Here is a 14,320-nt window from a genome sequence, read left to right as displayed (position 1 = left end):
TCATTTGAATCAGTTCTGATGAGATGGATGAAACTGAAGCCGATTATACAGAGTGAAGTAAGCCAGAAAGAAAAACACCAATACAGTATACTAACACATATATATGGAATTTAGAAAGATGGCAATGACGACCCTGTATGCCAGACAACAAAAAAGACACAGATGTGTAAAATGGACTTTTGGACTCAGAGGGAGAGGGAGAGGGTGGGATGATTTGGGAGAATGGCATTCTAACATGTATACTATTGTGTAAGAATCGAATCGCCAGTCTATGTCTGACGCAGGATACAGCATGCTTGGGGCTGGTGCATGGGGATGACCCAGAGAGATGTTATGGGGAGGGAGGTGGGAGGGGGGTTCATGTTTGGGAACGCATGTAAGAATTAAAGATTTTTAAATTAAAAAAAAAAGTACAAAATATTGACACAGATCCAGATTTAGAATGGGATATGAAAATTCACCAAGGCGTAGAAAGAATGCCCACTTCATAAGTCAGGAAAAATAGAAACTAGGTAGAACTTTGCAAACTGTAAATCTATGTTGTTCAGTTACTAAGTCATGTCTGGCTTTTTGCAACCCCATGGACTGTAGCAAAGCAGGCTCCCTTGTACTTCTCTATCTCTTGGAGTTTGCTCAGATTTATGCCCCTTGAGTTGGTGATACTATCTAACTGTCTCATCCTCCACCACCCTCTTGTCCTTTTGCCTTCAATCTTTTCCAGCATCAGGGTCTTTTCCAATGAATTGACTCTTCACAAGTGGCCAAAGTATTGGAGCTTCAGCTTCAGCATCAGTCCTTCCAATGAATATTCCAGGTTGATTTCCTTTAGGAATAACTGGTTTGATCTCCTTGCAGCCCAAGGGACTCTCAAGAGTCTTCTCCAGTCCCACAATTCACAAGCATCAATTCTTTGGCACTCAGCCTTCTTTCTGGTCCAACTTGCACATCCATACGTGACTACTGGAAAAAACAGAACTTTGACTACACAGACCTTTGTTGGTAAACTGATGTCTCTGCTTTTAACACATTGTCTCGGTTTGTTGTAGGTTTCTTTCCAAGGAGCAAGCGTCTTTTAATTTCATGGCTGTAGTCGCCATATGCAATGATTGCTTCCCTGGTGGCTCAGTGGTAAAGAATCTGCCTGCAATGCAAAAGGCACATACAGGAGACTGAAGTTTGATCCCTGGGTTGGGAAGAGCCCCTGGAGAAGGAAATGGCAACCCACTCCAGTATTCTTGCCTGAAAATTCCATGGCCAGAGAAGCCTGGCAGGCTACAGTCCATGAGGTCACAAAAGAGTCAGCCACAACTGAACAACTAAACAATCCCAAGGCATTTTAAATTATAGTACACCAAATAAACATTAGTTGTGTTCCCCCTTCATTTTTCTTTCCTATAGTTATAAGTGCTAGTCAGAGAGATTTTAAGGTTTTGATAAAAATGTTTTATAGATCACAAACAATCGCAATTTTTCTCGTTCATAATTAAGAGTGCTTTGCATGGTTTCAGCATTTTTTTATGGTGCAGTCATTATCATGGCTTCACACTACGCAGTCTTGCACAGCAAGGACAGCCTGTTTACATGCCCATCTTAATAATAAGCATTTGCTTGTTATTCTTTGCCAAGAGAAGAATGAATACAAGAAACCATAAGCCAAACAATTATAAAAAGACAGAGAAATTGTTCTCATAACAGTAGATAGACAGTTTAACTGTGTGTTCCAAGATGAAGGAATTGTCTATTGTTAAGAAGGAAAAATAACTTCACAGACTTGATTCTCATTTCTTAGGAAATGAAATCTCTAGATGAAATCTCAAGAAGAAAAGGCATTTATAGCATTAAAACATTTTTATTATAGAAAAAACTTACACATAATTCAAAAGTGAGAATATATAATAATACCCCTCATTCAGCTTAAACAATAGTCAATATTTTGCCAATTTTCTTAATTATTCTCCTCTCCACCTTTGGTTGGGAGTATTAGAAAGTAAATCTCAGGAGTTGTATTACTTTTACTGGTAAATACTTTGCTGCACATCTTCAACAAGAAACGGCATTTTTAGAGAATATTGTACTCAGTCACTCAGTCATGTCCTACCCAATGGACTGGAGCCTACCACGCTCTTCTGTCCCTGGGATTTCACAGGCAAGAATACCAGAGAGGGCTGCCATTGCCTACTCCAGGGGATGGGACACCACTGAGCAACGGAACAGCAACCACGACAGCTCTAGGGGATCTTCTCTGGGGTGGAATCCGCGCCTCCCGCACTGGCACGCAGATTCCTCCACTGCACCACCTGGAAAGCCCTGATAGAGGACACAGCACAGTGCAAACGTCCACGAAACGTATGAAATGAGCAGTAGCTCCTGAATGTCATCTAGTACTGACTGCATTCAGATATATGTATAGACTCCATATTCAGTCCATATTTGGGTTTCCCAAATTGCCTCAAAAATGCCTTTTTACATATGGCTCTATTCAGTTGAAATCCATACAGGGTCCACAAATTATACTTGGTTGTTGCATATTAATATCTAATATCTCTAGTAATCTGCAATAGTTCTTTCTTCTTTTTTCCCCATGCCACTGATTTATTGAAGAAAACAGATCATCTATCATGTAAAAGGTCCCACATTCTCATTTCCTCTGATTCTTTTCATTTGTTCTGTTTCTTGTATTTCCTGCAAGTCTGAAGGTAGATCTACAACCTTGATATTCGGGTTTGTTTTTCCTTTTGTTCTCTGGTGACGAGAATACTGCAGAGCAGATGCTGGGTTCCTTCTAGTGCATTGTAGCAGGAGGCACCCATGGTCTGCTTGACCCACTTTTAATGAATCTGGATTCCTACAGACATTAACTAACTGGTTATAAGTTTCATCCTACCATACCTATATAATGGTTTCGAAATAACTATACAAGAGGACCACTAACGGAAAGCAGTTTAAGAAAATTATGCAGTTCTTTTTGCCTTTAAGATGTATATATCCTACCTGGTATTTTCATTAAAATAATACTTTTTTGTTATTTAAAATAATAATTGTTTATGTTGATGGTCATCTTTTCTTTCTTTGCTATAATTATGCTTTTTAAATTATTTCTAACATTACACCATGGCAAAATCAAAGCAATAAAATGAGGAGTATTCAGAGAAGTACTGCTTCCTTTCCAGCCTCTTTATCTACTTATTCCATCCCTTTCTCTGCGGCTGCTGCTGCTAAGTCGTTTCAGTCCTGTCTGGCTCTGTGCGACCCCAGAGATGGCAGCCCACCAGGCTCCCCCGTCCCTGGGATTCTCCAGGCAAGAACACTGGAGTGGGTTGCCATTTCCTTCTCCAATGCATGAAAGTGAAAAGTGAAAGTGAAGTCGTTCAGTTGTGTCCGACTCTTTGCGACCCCATGGACTACAGCCCACCAAGCTCCTCCATCCATGGGATTTTCCAGGCGAGAGTACTGGAGTGGGGTGCCATCGCCTTCTCCTCCCTTTCTCTAGGTAACCAATTTTAGTAGCTTTTAGTGTGTCTCCCCATTGTTATTTTTGAAAAAAAAAAAAAATGTGAGCAAGTACACTGTATCCTCCTTCCCTTTTACTTCTTACACTGAAGTATCAGACTGCATATAGCCTTCTATTCTTGCTGGCAGAGAGAGAATTTTGTTACCAAACTTTAAATGAAAGATACGGACTTAAAAAATCTTACTGATACAACAAACAAAGCTAAACTATGAAAAGGAAATTTGGGGTTTTAGTACTTTGGGAGAAGCAGATAGACCTTGTTCCCCAAACAAGATACCCATATCCTATAACCTTGCTGGTTTACAAAAGTATTCATTTTCTTATGAAAGTGGGTGGATTACTATTTCATGAGCAGGCATGAAGATAAGTGTCTCTGTAATCTGGAAGGAATGAAAATTTAAAAAGTATAAAAATAATGAAGATATACGGATATGCATATGAAGATATGGAGATATCTTTAATGGCAGAAAGTGAAAAGGAACTAAAGAGCCTATTGATAAAGGTGAAAGAGGAGAGTGAAAAAGCTGGCTTAAAACTCAACATTCAAAAAACAAAGATCATGGCATCCGGTCCTATCACTTCACGGTAAATAGCTAAGGAAACTATGGAAACTGTGTCAGATTTCATTTTATTGGGCTCCAAAATCAATGCAGACAGTGACTGCAGCGACAAAATTAAAAGATGTCTGCTCCTTGGAATAACAGCTATGACAAACCTAGACAGTGTATTAAAAAGCAGAGACATCACTTTGCCAACAAAGGTCCTCATACTCAAAGCTATGTTTTTTTTCAGTAGTCATGTACGGATGTGAGAGTTGGATCATAAAGAAGGCTGAGCACCAAATAATTGATTCTTTCAAACTGTGGTTCTGGAGAAGACTCTTGAGAGTCCTTTGGACTACAGGGAGATCAAACCAGTCACTCCTAAAATAAATCAACCTGAATATTCATTGGAAGTACTGGTGCTGAAGCTCCGATACTTTGGGCACCTGACGTGAACAACTAACTCATTGTAAAAGACCCTGATGCTGGAAAAGATTGAGGGCAAGAGAAGGGGGCGACAGAGGATGAGGTGGTTGGATGGCATCACTGACTCAATGGACATGACTTTGAGCAAACTCAGGGAGATGGTGAAGGACAGGGAAGCCAGGCATGCTGCAGTCCATGGGGTCGAAAAGAGTCGGACATGACTTAGCAATGAACAACAACAACAAATGAAGATACGCACCTAGATTCATACTGTTTACTTTAGGATAACTCTAAGTGTAAAGTTAAGTAATAGTAGCTAATGACATGGCATAATGTATGTTTTTCTGCATTTGAGAGTTCTAAAGAACATCTTTGTAAGGTTTTAATCTCATTTAAGTTGTTTCAAGGAGTTTCAGTTCAGTTCAGTCGCTCAGTCGCGTCGGACTCTTTGCAACCCCATGAATGGCAGCACACCAGGCCTCCCTGTCCATCACCAACACCCAGAGTCTTCCCAAACCTATGCCCATTGAGTCGGTGATGCCATTCAAGGAGTTTACCTAATAAAATTTGCAATAGACATTTACATGTTTAACAAAACTGGATTTTTCCAAGTGGTACTGAATTGAAGTGAAGTGAAGTGAAGTGAAGTTGCTCAGTCGTGTCCGACTCTTTGCGACCCCATGGACTGTAGCCTACCAGGCTCCTCCCTCCATGGGATTCTCCAGGCAAGAGTACTATAGCTCTAAAATACAAAGAGTAGTCACTGTTTCCCTCCATGTACAAAAGCCCCTTGAGCATTAAATAGTCTTAAATAATATTGAGGTCAAAAAATAAAACTACTCATCATGAGAAATCTAACATTTTATGTCATGCCATGATACCTATGTTAGACCATGCTCACTTCTTCATTAAAGGTATAGTTTCTTTTTTTACTATTATTGTTTTTTTCTATTAACTTTTATAGCCTATGAAAAATAAATATTTTAGAACTGGGAGAGATTTAAATTCATTCACTCCACCCTGTCTTAGTTTGTTCAGGATGCTATAATGAAGATATCATAGACAGGGCGATTATAAACAAGAGAAATTTGTTTCTAACAGTTCTGGAGGCCGGGAAGTCCAAGATCAAGGTGCTGATAGATTTGATGTCTTGAGAGCCTGCTTCCTGGTTGATATACTGCCATCTTCTTGTTATAATCTTACATGGCAGAAGGGGAGACTGAACTCTCTGGGGTCTCTTCTCTAAAGACACACTTCTTATTCATGAGAACGCCACCCTTATGACCTAATCATCTCCAAAAAGCCCCACCTCTAAATACCATCCATTACACTGGGGATTAGGTTTCAGCATATGAATTCTGGAGAACATAAACACTCAATCATGTGAAATGCCCGGCTGGATGAATCCCAGCCTGGAATCAAGATTGCAGGGAGAAATATCAACAACCCAGATATGCAGATGATACCACTCTAATGACAGAAAGTGAAGAGAAATAAAGAACCTCTTGATAAGGGTGAAAGAGAAGAGTCCATATAGTCAAAGCTATGGTTTTTCCAGTAGTCATGCTGATGTGAGAGTTGGACCATAAAGAAAGCTGAGCAATGAAGAATTGATGCTTTTGAACTGTGGTGCTGGAGAAGACTCTTGAAAAGTCCTAGACTGCAAGGAGATCAAACCAGTCATTCCTAAAGGAAATCAACCCTGAATATTCATTGGAAGGATTGATGCTGACACTGAGGCTCCAATACTTTGGCCATCTGGGGTGATGAACTGACTCATTGGAAAAGACCTGATGCTGGGAAAGATTGAAAGCAAAAAGAAAACAGGGCAAGATGGTGGGATAGCATCACTGACTCAATGGACATGAATCTGAGCAAACTCTGAGAGATAGTGAAGGACAGAGAAGCCTAGTGTGCTGCTAGTGGTAAAGAACCTGCCTGTCAGTGCAGGAGACATAAGAGACAGGGGTTCGATCCCTGGTTTGGGAAGATCTCCTGGAGGAGGGCATGGCAAGCCACTCCAGTATTCTTGCCTGGAGAGTCCCATGGACAGAGGAGCCTGGCGGGCTACAGCGCATGGGGTCACAAAGAGCCAGACTCAACTGAGGCGACTGAGCACACACACAAATAAAGTAAGTGTCTTGCAAAGTTTAAAACTAATGGGACCAATCGCTACTGACATTAAACAGCCATGAATTTTGTATGTTTGTAAGCTAGAATTAGTGATTTGTAGTGGCATTTCATTATCCTTTCATTTATTTCAAAATGTCCCCATAAAATTAATTGATTAATTAAAAAAAATTTTCCCCAGCTCTCAGTAACCTGGGATACAAGTAAGAGTGCTGATTTGATGTTGTTGTTTAGCCATTAAGTCATGTCTGACTCTTTTTGCAACTGCATGGACTGTAGCCCACCAGGCTCCTCTGTCTATGGGATTTACCAGGCAAGAATACTGAAGTGGGTTGCTATTTCCTTCTCCAGGGGATCTTCCCGACCCAGGGATAAAACCCATGCCTGCACTACTGAGCCACCAGGGAAGCTCATCATCTCATTGCTAACAGTATTGATATGCCAAATTTCTCTGCTTCCAGCCCCTATCTGGGTAACACAGAGGTTAGTTTTTCCTTAAAATTCCAATCAGTTGCTCCTGGGAATCCCAAAGCTGTTCTGTGTAAATTCAAGAATTCCAAGATTGTTTCTGTCCCAAACCTGTGAAACCATCTAAGGGTGGAGTCATAGTGCTGCTATTCTTGACTTCCTAAGAGCTGTGATGTCTAACTTGAGGTGGAGCTTCAGGCTCCTTTAGCCACAAATCTTTCTGATGCCAAAATAGCACTCCTTTCACTGGATTCCTTGCCCTACTCAAACCATACCTGGTGGTCACACTGTTCAAAAGAGATAACTTTTATAACTTTTCTGAAGACGTCTAGTAAGTCAAACCTGTACTTCAAGACTAAGGCCACATTTGTTTACATGCCCAAATAGTACCACGGTGTAGCAAGAACTTAAAACCTTCCAATCATTTTCCCACCAGTTTTGAAATAAAGTGCTTCTTGATAAAACTTCATTTTGAGGGTCTGCATTATTTCAAAACCTGGCATAATGTAAGATTTTGGTAGGTAATACTTTTATATCACATGATTTCCAACTTTCAAAATTTAAAGTCACATGAAATTTGATGGCACTGTGCCGTGTGCTGTACAGAAGTGGGGGAAATGCCTTTCCTTATTTTGTGTTGTACACCCCATAAAAGCAAGTTTTTGGATTTTGCTGTAGTCTTTTCCTCCATATGGCTCAGACCCACAATCCATGGGGCTGAGACAGATGTCAAGCAGCTCCCCCTGCGCCAACCCCAATACTCTTGATTTTACTCCTCTGGATTCCTTTCCCCCATGAAAATCAGAATTTAGCAAAGAAAGATTTCAATAACTTATGTTCTCCCCTCACCACAGACAATTTACTTGTAATCCCCATTAAACGCAAGAATTTTCAAATGTCATTGAACATGAGACAGAATATCAGGGGGCACACAGGCCTTTCCTATATGCCTAAAACTGATGTCATGATCAACATGTGCATGCTGTATCTATTCACTTATCAAAGCGTTTGCAGCAACAGACAAAGGAGAAAAATGCTTGACTTAGAAAAGTAGAATTCTGAATTCGGGGAAGTTGGTATATATTTGAACCAAACTTATCTCTACACTCAATAGATATGAATGTAATAGTCCCTTGGACTGCAAAGAGATCAAACTAGTCAATCCTAAAGGAAATCAACCCTGAATATTCATTGGAAGGACTGATACTGAAGCTCCAAAACTTTTGTCACCTAATGCAAAGAGCTGATTCACTGGAAAAGACCCTGATGCTGGGAAAGATTGATGGCAACAGGAGAAGGGGGCAGCAGAAGATGAGATGGTTAGATAGCATCACTAACTCACTGGACATGAATCTGAGCAAATTCCAGGAGATAGTGAAGGATAGAGAAGCCTGGCATGCTGCAGTCCATGCAGTTGCAAAGATTTGGCCATGACTTAGCAAGTAAGCAACAACAAATGGTAAACAGGTGGCAGTAACAACAGAAAACCATCATTTACACTTAACAGTAGCCATGTACCTATAATAAATAGTTAAGAACACAGAGAAGGCACAAACAATTTCAGCAATCCTTGGTGAGCTATTCCCACATTAATGTGTGTTATTGTGAGTAACTGGAAGTGATGCCTGGGTCTCTTTCAGTGTATTCCACAGTTTAGACTTGTAACTTATGTAGTTTTCCTGTTCCTGCTTGTTAAATGAGGCATTCCTATATATATTTTCAAACAGAGACTCTCATTTTCTACTTTGTTTTTTCGAGTTTGGTTTCATCCTCAATTTTGTCTATTTGTATTTTAAAGATTTTATTGGAGTATAATTGATTTACAATGTTGTGTTAGTTTCAGGCGTACAGCAAAGTGCATCAGTTATATATATACATATCCACTCCTTTTTAAACTCTTTCCCCGTATAGGCCATTACAGAGTGTTAAGTACAGTTCTGTGCCGTACAGTTGGTCCGTATCAGTCATCTATTATATATAGTAGTGTGTATATGTCAGGCCCAGCCCCCCGATTTATCCCCCCCTCATTTTCTACTCTTGAGAAGGTAAAACCATTTAACTTAATAGCGACTAGCCAACCCTGGTTCAACAACTCTATACTCCTATCGATATAATAATGCCATAGTGTTTACCTCAAAATGCTTTAAAATAAGCACAATATAATAAAATTTTAAGCTGTGATTTTAACTTAAAAAAAAATAGGCAGCGCAATAAAATTCCAAAATGTATAAATGGCCTATACTTCTAGAAGTCTGTTCCTGTCTCCCTAGGCCTAATTCTACTTCCCAGATGCAATCACTGCTCTCATTCTCTTGTATATCTTCCAGAGGTAGCCTGTGCATTTCATTTATTTCTAATGCTTTTATTTCATGTCTTTCTTCATTTTAGGTGACTCCAGAATTAATGATAAAAGCATGTACTTTTTATACTGGGCATTTACTGAAGACCCATTTTTAGTAAGAACATGAGTTTTATGTTATTCCCTCCTCTTTGTGTTCTTATTCTAGAAATTCTCCATATGAAGAACAACTCACTTTTGGCCAGTTGTACTGATTTTATCTATTTAATCTTGTTTTCACCATTTTTTATTGTATATTTCTTTTGTATTTATTCAGCTTTTACTTAGTTACAAGATAGTCTTTGCTTCTTCAAGGTACCAGTTTGTCTTTTTTAAAATAGAACTTCAAAACTGGAATTACAGGTCTATAATCCTCTTATCTGAAATCCTTGGAGACAGACATATTTGGAAATCTAGATTCCCTGTCTTAAAATTTTTTTAGAAAGGAAATCTCTGCATACACTGTGTATTATATAACATCTTCAGTTGTGTCTGGGATGGCACATTGGAACCAAACATATCTGAACACTTTAGTATTTCTACAATAAAATGTATTTGTATATTCTTGCTGAGTGAAATGAAGAAATACTATGAACCATTATGTGTCAGATTCTGAGAAGTTTTGATGCAAAATTAGTTTAGGTCAAGTCTAGCTTTGCCTCTAAATAAGTTATGGGAGGAAAAAAAAATTTCTATTTCAGAGCTTTGGGGGCTTTACAGATGCAGACAAGGGGAATGCAAGCTGAAAGAAAATGCAAGGACTGACTGTGAATAAAACAATGTGAATAATTTGACAGCTTCTTTGAAGCTGTGATTTTGGGGGAGGTAAAGGAGGCCCAGTATATTACTTCTTCTCTCTCAGTTTATTTATTAATGTATTACTGTAACTTCAAAATATTATATTCCTATATTTTCTGCTTATAGCACATGGAGAGAGATAGCAATACCTCCTATAAATGAAGATGAACTTCTGGCTGAAAAAATGGAAGCAGCAATAGTATATGACAATTTCAGACTTAAAAAACATGTATTACATCACTGGCACTCTTATGTGAAAAATAGAAAAGAACAACTTAGAGGTAAATCCTTATATAGTAACAACTGGTTTTTGTTTTCATGGATCCAAAGTTTCAACAAACTTAACAGTTAAACATAACCTGTACTAGAGAATTTATTATTTTTATGTCTAGAAAATTGTCATGAAATGTAAAGTCACTAATTTAAAGTATGTAATGAGATTTGTCTCAAAGAGATTTAGTGTAATAGAAAGCAGGCATATTTTAAATAAAATTCTATATCTATTTGTGTGATATATATACAAGTTTCAATATAAATAGGGAGCTACTATTAACTTTTTTTTATAAAATAGAGAGTTGGGATAGATAGGTAGATGGACAGATAGATATCAAAATTGACTGTTTTTTATAAACAGCTCTTTATTCTTTATATTTTATTTAATGAATTTCTGAGAAAACTTAAAGAAAAATAATTTTCTTTTACTTAAACCCTCGATAGCTGTAATGAGTGGACAGTACATGTATGTGCTTTTCAGAGCAGGAATAGAGAGTCCATCCAGCTAACTACATATTGATCTGTTTATGGCTGCTGCAAATCAGTAAATCCTTTCCTCTTGATTGGCTCCTGTTGGTACCTCAGAGTGGACTCTGGTGATTTTAACATAGGGTGGTGGTGGTGGTTTAGTCGTTAAGTCATATCCGACTCTTGCGACCCCATGGACCCTGGCCCGCCAGGCTCCTCTGCCCCTGGGATTTTCCAGGCAAGAATATTGGAGTGGATTGCCATTTCCTTCTCCAGGGGATCTTCCCAACCCAGGAATCGAACCCAGGTCTCCTACATTGCGGGCAGATTCTTTACCGACTAAGCTAGGTAGTGGGTCTCTATTTCTGAGAGGAAGCAATTAGCTATAGTTAAGAATGGTGTCCCCAAGGCCTGCCTTAATCATCCTCCTTCTTGGCCTGGCCCCTGTGTTTGAGCTTTGGACCCCTGCTTAAACATAAAATATATATATATATATATATATATATATATATATATATATATATATATAGAGAGAGAGAGAGAGCGAGCAATCTATTTAATCACAGGGCATTTAAAAGTACTATCTCATGACTCTATTTCTATGAATAAATCTGGAAGTTCTGGTTTTATAAAGAACAGATTTGTTTAAAAGGATATGCTATATAACTTGACATTTTGTTACATCTATAATATCTTAATTTATAAGGGCAAAGGTAATGTTTACAAGTTAATGAAGTCTCAGCAGTACTATATTTTGCTGTCAATAGTAATCAATTTCAGATGCAATTAAAATAAAAACTATCAAATGCAGCATTGTTTCATGTTATAAACCTGATAGAATATTAATCATAATACTGTGCAATTATATACAGTAATCTAATGCATTTTCTTCAGATGCACTACTGCGGATACAAAAGATGTTCCACTGCTACAAGATGATAGTTATCCTAAGTAAATGGAGGGATAGAGCAAGACATAAGTTTAAAAAGAGAGAAGATGAGCTGGTATGGCATATTGGACACTTACTGTTTTTTAGAAACTGAACTTTGCTGTTACATTGATGTTGTCTCAGATGATAACGCTACGCGTGGAAAACACTGAAGACTTGCATATTATATACTTTTAAAGGGGTCCTTTTTCTTTTAATTTAACAATCTAAATGCCTCCTCACTTACCCAAAATATTTCCTAATAAATTTTGCTCTTTCATTTGAAGTTCAACATCAAGGAAACATCTTTTTAACATTTCATTTTAATTTATTGATAAAGACACTAAGAATTTTGTTTAAGCAAGTGTTTAGGTGGAAATAAATGTTTAAAGTGGAAGAGAAATGGTTTGATATGATTATAACAGAAATAAATGGTAGACTAAATTTATTCTTTTCTAGATAAGGTTGCATTTCTATCTACTCTTTTCAATATCCAATTTAGTAAATTAAAATCTTAATACTAAATTATCTTTAAAGCTACTAAATTTCTACACTTGAATCATTCTTAACTGGGACACGTATTAGAAATTAAAGCAGTCAAAACAGAGCATCCAGGCAAACTCCTTCAAACTTATAATAATAAAAACATCTCTAGTTTGCTTTAGCTATCAGCATAGTAAATTATCATTTAATGTTTTTTAGAATATTCATAGTAACTACTAGGAACAGATACAGAAACATGCTGGAATTTTTTGTAGTTATATTATTTAGTATGTAATGTTTTACTAATAGTCTGAAATATAAAGTCGGGATAAATAAGAAAGAGAAAACTAGGAAGAAATTAAACCCCATTTTACGGTTCCTGGTGAAAAGGTAACTGCGTGACCAGGCTGCCGTTTTATATCCCCTTAAACTGAATGTCCCTGAGAGAAGGCAGCACTGTTCTCTTTAACCATCCCCATACACTAAACATGATGTTTTGTAGTAATTGATATATATATATATATAAATATGTATGATAGTGTATATTATATATGACACAGTAATATTATCCCTAATATGTGAAAGCAGTGAAAGTGAAGTCGCTCAGTCGTGTCCGACTCTTTGCGACCCTATAGACTGTAGTCTACCAGGCTCCTCCATCCATGGGATTTTCCAGGCAAGAGTACTAGAGTAGATATGTATTAAATAGTTAATTGAGTATTTAAAGAAAATGTTTTATTTTAGCTATGTGATTTCTTGGCCTAGTGGTACTGCTGCACTCACTAGGGTGGAGTGAGGACAGCAGGTGTCTGCTGGGAGGAGAGAGCTACGTGCCAGCTCTCCACTGTGCACGCTTCCTTAGGCTCTAGTATGTACATATATTGCAGGAAAATTGTGTGTGTGTATGGGTACAACACTTATTTACCCTTGAGGGTTTTTTCCTTGATTATGCGCTCTTAATGAATGGATTGAAAGTAAAAATGGGGATTTACTGTAATGATACATCAGGCAATTCTCCAAATTCTTTCCTTCTGACTTTTTTTAAGAAAAACGTTTATATATATATATATATATATATATATATATATATACACACATACACACACACACACACACACACATATATATATACACTTTTTTTTTTTTTTCATTTTTGGCCATGCCACACGGTTTCTAGCATCTTAGGTCCCTCAACCAGGGACCTTGAACCCAGGCTCTTGATAGTGAGAGGTTGGAGACCAGAGAAGTCCCCTGACTCTCCTCTTACAGCTCCAGGGTAACCCTTACCCTTCCATGCCCCAAGTATCAGTTCTGTCATTACCAGAACCTTGACTCTAGGTTTCAGCTTTCTCATTTCTATAAGAGAAGGCTGGCCCACATCTTCAAGGTGACTGCCTATGCCAGTATTGTATGACAACTAGTGGAAATGATCTATAATGCTTTGGTGGTTCAGAGACTATTACATATGCCCTGGACAATGATAATTTATATAATGATGATGATAATAATGTTTAATTGGTGCTGTCATTATATCAAGCATTGTGCTTTATATGTATCGTCTCATTTAGTCCTTACAACAATTCCATGGAATCTGTAAATTATTTTCATGGCAGATGCTAAAGCATGAACTTCAATTACAAAAATTCTCCAAGTTAAAATTCAAAGCAAATTCTAAAGAAGAACACTTTTTTCCTGAACAATTTGTGTCTGAAGACTTTCTTATAGGTGGGATTCCTGATTTTGACATTTCACAGTTACCCAAAAGAGCAATATTACAGGTTCGTATGAACTCATGTCTTAACTAGTTGTTTTGATAATGTTTTCTTAAAGAGTGGTTTTATAAACCTTGTATGAATGATGGAAACCATATTTTGAAGAAAAAATATTTTTTACAACTACCTTTGGGCTATCTCAGCTTTTGGAAGTCATCCATTTGGATGGCTGTAAATTGTTAT

General features: G+C 37.7%; 1 protein-coding gene across 1 annotated transcript in view; it reads left to right on the top strand.

The window, feature by feature from the left end:
• FBXL13 (F-box and leucine rich repeat protein 13) overlaps positions 1 to 14,320 on the top strand; it is a 224,236-nt gene that overhangs the window by 27,291 nt on the left and 182,625 nt on the right. The window contains exons 4-7 of the mRNA XM_027968573.3: positions 9,466 to 9,533; positions 10,340 to 10,494; positions 11,849 to 11,958; positions 13,979 to 14,143. Coding sequence (XP_027824374.2) covers positions 9,466 to 9,533; positions 10,340 to 10,494; positions 11,849 to 11,958; positions 13,979 to 14,143 — 498 coding nt within the window. The remainder of the gene's footprint in view (positions 1 to 9,465; positions 9,534 to 10,339; positions 10,495 to 11,848; positions 11,959 to 13,978; positions 14,144 to 14,320) is intronic.

Source organism: Ovis aries, chromosome 4 (assembly GCF_016772045.2).
Source record: "Ovis aries strain OAR_USU_Benz2616 breed Rambouillet chromosome 4, ARS-UI_Ramb_v3.0, whole genome shotgun sequence".
Lineage (NCBI taxonomy): Eukaryota > Metazoa > Chordata > Mammalia > Artiodactyla > Bovidae > Ovis > Ovis aries.
This window is presented reverse-complemented; position numbering and strand designations above follow the sequence as displayed.